The 7,625-nt window shown below is 40.1% G+C and overlaps 1 protein-coding gene across 1 annotated transcript; it reads left to right on the forward strand.

Moving 5' to 3' along the window:
* Nucleotides 1-2,737: 2,737 nt before the first annotated feature.
* On the forward strand, nt 2,738-7,285 carry LOC148409748 (transmembrane protein 100-like). The gene is made up of 2 exons (XM_088439951.1): nt 2,738-2,818; nt 2,981-7,285. The coding sequence occupies exon 2, from the start codon at nt 3,111-3,113 to the stop codon at nt 3,537-3,539; it is 429 nt and encodes a 142-aa protein (XP_088296077.1). The 5' UTR covers nt 2,738-2,818; nt 2,981-3,110; the 3' UTR covers nt 3,540-7,285.
* Nucleotides 7,286-7,625: the final 340 nt, after the last annotated feature.

The following is a 7,625-nucleotide window of genomic DNA, read 5'->3' on the forward strand; positions in this document are numbered from 1 at the left end:
GCAAATGTCATAAGTTGGCTACTGGCGCCACCAGGTGGTTTTGGGGTGTCACAAATATTTCTATTGCAGTCCGTTCGTGAGTTGCCGTTGAAAGGATTCATGCAAAAATCGGGGTAAATGCAGGATAAAACGTCAGGTTTTCAATGTGTCCTAAATTGACATTATTTCCAACTTTGAATGGCAGTAAATGAGCCCGACATGGGCTCAATTAGGACGCCTATAGGGTGTTCCTCTCGACCTCCCGTTTACAAGCATTTAGAAGGGACGGCAGCGTGGCAAATTGAAAGTCATCATGTTTTGACATTTATGCAATATTTTAGCCTCCTATTGTTTTTTTGTGCGCTTTCCCATTGATTTCTCACATCAAAAATAAAAGGCCTGAGTTGGGTCAATATTTCCCTCAGGAGTTAAAGATAACAATAGCAAGAGTCACACAAAAACAAATGTTCCACCTCTCCAGCTACACGACACTAGATTGCTCAAGGGCACCTCAACAGAAGTCATTTCACAGTTTTTGAACATTTTCTTTCCTCTGTAATGGGACTGGAAGCATAAATCATCATCAAATGAATACAACCATCCTTTTTTCACACCAGAAGACATCCAGAACCGCGTAACAGGTCATCAAAAAAAAAAAACGCAGCGCAAAGGGCCAAATACTTGTCAAAATGAACTGCTTATCACGAGCTCGCACTTTCACGGTAAATTGTTTGAACATCTCACAATTCGGCCTCATAATTGAAAATCACTTCCTTCATCTTCAGCAGATGCTCCTGCGAGACCTCTGCGAAAATAAAACCCGGGGAAATAAAAACCCGGCCACGGGATTTTTTCCAGCGCTCGGCGATGAGAGCTAAATCAGGTTAAAGCGACACCCACGCCGGAGAATAAAAACCACACACGGTGGGGAGGCCTGGAGGCTGGCTAATATGTCTCACCGTCAAGGGGAGAGGCGTGATAAACATGGACACGTAGTGCCTTTGTGGGGGAATGTCACACATGCCGCCTTGCGGGGGGCTCTGGATGACGCACACAATGGAGGTTGGCAACAGAAGGGAAAAGAAACATAAGTCGTCTTATATGTTGCCTTTAATTGGGTAAAAACCAAGTCGTGTTAATTTGATAATTTGAGTGGGCGCTAAAACGCTGCAGTAGCACGCCGTGCGTTTTCACAGTCAGGAGAAGAAGAATCATGCAGTCTTATTGCGTATGAGATGCATGTTCAAATGTGCGCATAATTTCAGATTTTTTGGGGGTACGTGGGAGTTGGGTGTGGGATTTTAACTCATTCAATGCCAAAGACGTATTTTTGCGTTTTTTTTTTTTTTTTAAATCCAGACATTAAATTCCATTTAATACTCATATTATTTCCATTTATTTTTTCCAAGTTTTTGGTTGAAAGAAAGTCTAAAAATGGCTGGTACTAAAGTAAGGGTGTCCAACTGGTTTTAGCTTGCGGGCCGCATGGAGGCAAATCTATTCCCAAGTGGGCCGGACTAATAAAATCCTAGCATACATTCATATAACTTTATAACAACTTCAAATTTCTTTCATTCTGTCCAAAAAAAACAAGTACAACATTACGAGTAATCATAAAACACTCGCGGGCCGGATTAAACCCATTTGCGGGACAGAACCGGCCCGCGGACTGTGTTTGACACCACTACATAAAATATATTAGAATTATATATAACTTTAGTTAATTTCGTATGTAATCAACTAATGTAATTGCTTAATTAAGTATCTAATTCATTTAGTAAAAGCCATTTTTTTTTACCTTTCTTTCGCAAAATATTTGATTTTTTTTTTTAAATAAATAAATAAGTACAATAAATGTTTGGACTCTTTACAAAAAAAAAAAAAAAATACAAACATAAAACTTTGGGATTGAACGAATTAACGGCGTTTCTGGAGTAGTCAGCAAATCTAATGACAGTAACGCTTCATTTTTCTTTTCAAATGAAGAACTAATTAATTGGAACATGAAGCTAATCTATGTCAAGTGAGTGTCCCTTAAGCACGCTCCAGATTTATTGTCGTTGCACAGCAAGTATACAACAATATTGGGAGTGCACCTTTGATTGGTGCATAATAAATACGTATGAACATTAAACAGAATACAGTAAATAGCATAGAATACGGATCATAGTTTCAAGGCTTATTGTTATTTGTGTGTGCTTGTTGTATTGTTATTCAGATTGGTAGTAGTTCTGGGATTGTGATTAGTGAAGCGACTTTCCGACAAATAGAGCCAGAAATAAAATTGATGATGGAAATGGAGAGCACAGTAACATAACATGAAGATTTTGCAAAGGAATCACTGTAAAGATGTTGAATGTTCCAATGAATTTGCTCTTAATTTGAAAACCCCGCACCGCTTATTTTCACCGTATTAAAGCGAATGACACACATCCCTATTTGAGACCCACCGGTTCACACGAAAGCAAATCAATGCTAATTATATGTTATAATATAAACGATCCCATTTAGTAATAGGGTAATTGCAGTTACATAATGCCACGCCTTCCGTTTTTTGTTTTCTTTCCATGTGCACAAGCTACCCGTGTCCAAGTTGAATAATGCATCGGTCCCACTGAATGAAAGCGCTCAGCCGTTAACGTCACCCCGACCCGTCCTTCCCGAGACCTCTCAGCCTCCCGAGCCAATCGGATCGCCGCAGAGCACCTACCGCTTCCCATAAGCCCCTCCCTCTCCCATCCGCGATTATATAGACCCCGGACAATGGCAACACGCGCGCGACGCGGCTCGTGCTACGAGGCTGAAGACATCGCATATTGATGGACAGGGACCAAATCGGGTGAGTGGATTCCGTTTGGAGATTTCGCGCATGTGTTTGCACGTGGCTAAAAATAACTCTGCCGCATCATTTTGTTTCCGTTTCAATGTAAGTGTTTCCCAGCAGAGATATTTTTTTAGCCTTGCGTTTCTATTTTTATCCGTTTTCCCCCCCAAATCGCAGGCACATGCTGGCAAGTATTGAGGGCAAGAATCAGAACAAGAGCGAGACGCACAGTAGCGGAAGCTGAGAGGATCCCCTCGGCCGACGGGCACCCTTTCCCGCATCGTTACCCAAGGACAGCGGCTCGGAGATGGGCTGCTCCTCTGGCCGCCAACCCCCCGCCCCGGTCCTCCACCCGGACTTGGACCGCGGCAGCGAGGCAAACGCGTTACCCCGGGACTCGGAAAACCAGAATTTAAACACGGAGGGACAAGAGGTCAAACCCCCGGAGTCGCACCCCACGCTGGAGCGGCTGGCTCAGGCTACGGGCGGCACGGAAAAGTCCTGGTACCGCTGCGTGTTCCCTTTCGGGGTGATTTCGCTGGTGATCGGGATGGCGGGCACGGGGGTGACGTTTACTTTTGACAATCTGCTCCAGACCAAAGTGGTGTCGGTGGCGTTGCTCTGCATCGGCGTGGTGATGCTGCTGGTGGCCGCCGTCTGTTGGCGGGCCCACAGACTGAGGAGGAGGAAAAAGAAGGAGGGGGGGTTCTTTACCGCCGATCTGGGTACTTTGTGACCGAGGGCCGAACTGTCCGCGACGAGGACGGATGAATGACAGCAAATTTGGACACGGTGTCTTATTAATCGTTCGGTGTCATACTTTGACCGTATCGTGTCCTCGCAACTGTTTCACGAAGGAAGCGACACCATCTCGGTCCTGATATTGAACACGTGCTGGAAAATTCACAGATAGTTTCACCCCAAAGTTGCCTCGGAATGTCAGGGAAGCGAAGTAGAGATACGCAAGGTAGAAATACAACAACGTCCACCTACAGGACAGCGATCGTGTAGAGAGGTAAATATAAGGGCAGGTGGGAAGCCGTTCATGGCGAAACTTCTCTGTATGCTGACCCGAACCCTATAAAACACAAGCGTCAAACTTATTTTTGTCACGGGCCATTTTGTAGCTACATCTTCCGTCACCGGGTCAAAATGAGGAGTCAATTTTAAATCGTATCATCGTATCATTAGAGTACACAAGAAATTGATGGCCGAGTAGTTTTGAAATCACAAGTAAAGCAGTTTGTGGATTTATTGTTGATGTTACTGTGACAAAACAAACCAAAAATATTGCAAAATCTCAACTTTTTTATTTAGTATATGTGAAAAGTTGAAATTTTGGGACTCAGTTTAGCAAAGGTCATGGAAATTTACTGTGTTTGTAATTGCCACATCATGTGACCAATTGATTTATGATGTGACCCCCTTTTTTAAAATGTTTTATTTTTTTAAAGACCATCGGGTGCACCGTATTACCATATCAATCATCAGGCAAAATTTCAAAAAAAAATTTACATTAAGAAACGGGCTATTAGACATTATTTTTGTGAAGCGTTGTATGTCAAATAGTTTAAATAAAATTAACCCTTGCGGAGTATTTTTTGAACAAATTCTTCTACATTCTCCTTGGAGTATTTTAGGCATTTTCCTTTGATTTGTGCCATTTCAACCTTTGACATCTGGGCGAAATTTCAGCTCCCCAAGTGTTTTACTTAGGTGTAAATTGACAGATGATAAAAAAAATAAAATTGGCCGAAATAGGGTTAACATCTCTACTCAATTTACAGGAGATTGTTTTTCATTTGGCGGTCTTGGTACCATGTTTCGTTTAGCTCGCACCAATATTGTAAACGTTGGCGATATGCCACGAGCGAAACTCAAATTGCATTGGGTCTGTCCAGTAATTTCATAATGCTATATTTTCTGTGATTATAAGACCTGGAAGAAGGATGAAATTTTAGTTTCAGTATAACAAAAACATTCTTAGTAAAAAGAATGTAAAAAAAAGGTCATTTTAACTAGAGATGACAAAGCGAAAAGCCGTTATTCATCCGTACACAGGACGTCCCGAATTACAAGATACACTGTAGATTTTTTTGGGACGATTAAAGAGTTTTATGCGCACTTTATTATCTGAAAAAATACCACAATCACACTTGTACGATTGGCTCATCTAACAAGCTTCAATTGTTGTCAAATTTTTGTACTTTATGTACTTGAGATCTGACAATGACTTCATCTCGAGAACAGTCACTTTGTCCTGGTATATAAAACTCAAAACGCCAGGATTTTCCAACCATTGAATGTACACGGTCCCAGTGATGCCCACTACCATGGCAACAGCCACTCTCAAGGTAGTTTAAACAGTTCCTTGCATTCTTCAAATTGCGCCACCCGTTTACTAAACTGCAAGTATTTGCAAGTGGTAGGAAATTTATCAGTGCTTAACTATATCGCCAAAATCTGATCAGATAAGAAAGGCAAAAGGGACGAGGGGAAAAGCAAGTCGTCTGCCATTTCTCCGTTGATCATGAATTAAAGCTTAAGTCATCAAAATGATAAAAACAGGAAGAAAAAAAATCTGATTGTTTTGCAATTTTGGTTATTTAAAGTTGCCACCTATTCGTGTTATTTTCTCTGCTTTATGTTGTCGAACTCCAGTCCTCGAGGGCCGGTATCCTGCAGATTTTCCGGTTTTCTCTCCTCAACACATCTGATTCAAATGATTAGCTCATTAGTAAGCTCTGGGGGGGCTTGAAAATTATCCTAATCAGGTGTGTTTATGAGAGAAAACCGAAAAAATCTACAGGATACCGGCCCTCTAGGACTGGAGTTTGACACCAGTGCTTTAAAGGGACAGTGTATAAGATTTAGACCATTTTTTTTTAAAAAAGGAATCAAATAAATTGTTAATTTCAAACGCTTGCAAATGAATGTGTTCTTAATGAGCTACAGTATGTTTTAAATATAATCATAGGTCTAGTTATCAAATTATTTCGCATGCGGGGCGGCCATCTTTGTTGTAGCTACAGACAATGGTAAATGCAGCACCTGCAGCACTTCTAAATCTTACACACTATCCCTTTAAAACACAATACCTTGAATTTACGGACTTTTAAAGTGTCTGAGACATTTGAACGCAACGTTCTTTCCAAACGTTTGACAGACAGCGTACTCAAAACCTAAAAAAGACTCACATAACACCCAAGTGAACTGAATCAAAGGGTTACTTTTGGTAAGAAAGTGGGCAGTTCTTTGAAGGACTTTTCTCATCCAATCAGGAAATCATTAAAATCCTTTTGAAGAACTTCTCACGTTCCCCTGTTGCCCTCAAGCTTTGTTGGCATAACCATCACCCAGTTCAATAGAAATGGTGAACGATGAAGCCTTGGGGCAAACCAACTATCCAGTATTTTTTTTTTTCCTGCGAATGGAATTGCTTTGCCTGCTGTAGGCCCTCTTGATGCCGCCCCCTTTCATTGTATGGCAAGTAAATCCCATTCCAGGCATACCCCGGCGAACACAAAGCAACAAAGAAAACAGCACGAGCGTTCTCTCGAGGCGACTCCCACTGACATTGAATAGGCGTGAACTCCATTCACCCACTTTTCGCACGTGTTCCGCGAGAGACGGAAACAGTAAACGTGGACGATAGCTTAGCGTTTGTGAAAATGATATGGCTAGCACTGTCGTTTTTCGAGCGTCCAACAATAGAAGCCAAGAAGTTTTAGAGGAGCCGAATTGTAGCATGCGGATCAGCGAGTGTACAGTTAAATATGATGTCGTGATGGTGTCATAATGGCTTTTAGCGGCAGGCGACGTGGTCCAAAGACCCAGCGGCATCTCCTTAGCTGTAGCAATGTATTTGATCGTTAATTGCTTCGATTAAATGTTAACTGGATGTCAAATGTGGTTTTTTTTTGGTTTTTTTAATTGAAATGACTCTAAATCGTTCATAGATGTGAAAGTGAGTATGGAAGGCCTGGGACACTTGAATTTTTTGCCATGTTTTCAGTGTAGTGTCCCAGTTTATGGAACAAAATACAAAAAATGTACATTAAAATTGCAGTCTGGGTTTAATCGCCACAAAAAAAAAACAAAAAAACAAAAAAAACGAACCAAATGCTGTCAATATTGGATAGTCATAACATGCTACCAAAAAAAGATGTTAGGGATGAATTATTTTCATTTTGCTCCTTAAAACGCACCTTATTTTTTTTCTATTTGGACACCAACATTCTATATAAGCCCAAATAGGCAAGATGATGTATAGATTTAAAAAAAAATATGTCTGAATGTACACTGAACAGTAAGTGTCTTATTTGTACAAGCTGTAAAAATATATCCTCTATTTTGAATAGTGAAAAACAAAAATGTGTTTGTATATTTATTCATATTCCTTTCACCAGTAGAAAGTGTCTAAGAACTGTCACTACAAGTAATTAAAAGGAAAACAATAAAAATCAACATAATTTACGCATAGCCCAGCTTGTTTCTGAGTGCCTTTTCCTGTTTTATTAAAAAAAATCATTAAAATAAATTATATATATATATATATATATATATATATATATATATATATATATATATATATATATATATATATATATTAGGGGTGTGCAAAAAAAATTATGATTCTCATTTACCACGATTCTAAAAAAATCAAAATGTCCCAAAATTGAAAAAAAAAAAATGGTTTCATCTTATTGTGTAATCCTGTCAGAATTTGGGTATTTCGTCCTTGTATTTCTGTCAGTGTTGGAACAGAAAGAAACAAAAATAAATAAATAAAAAGTGAAGCCGCGTGTGTCTCATTTGTCAC

The sequence above is a fragment of the Hippichthys cyanospilos genome, chromosome 17 (genome assembly GCF_059441005.1).
Source record: "Hippichthys cyanospilos isolate Australia breed blue-spotted pipefish chromosome 17, RoL_Hcya_1.0, whole genome shotgun sequence".
NCBI lineage: Eukaryota > Metazoa > Chordata > Actinopteri > Syngnathiformes > Syngnathidae > Hippichthys > Hippichthys cyanospilos.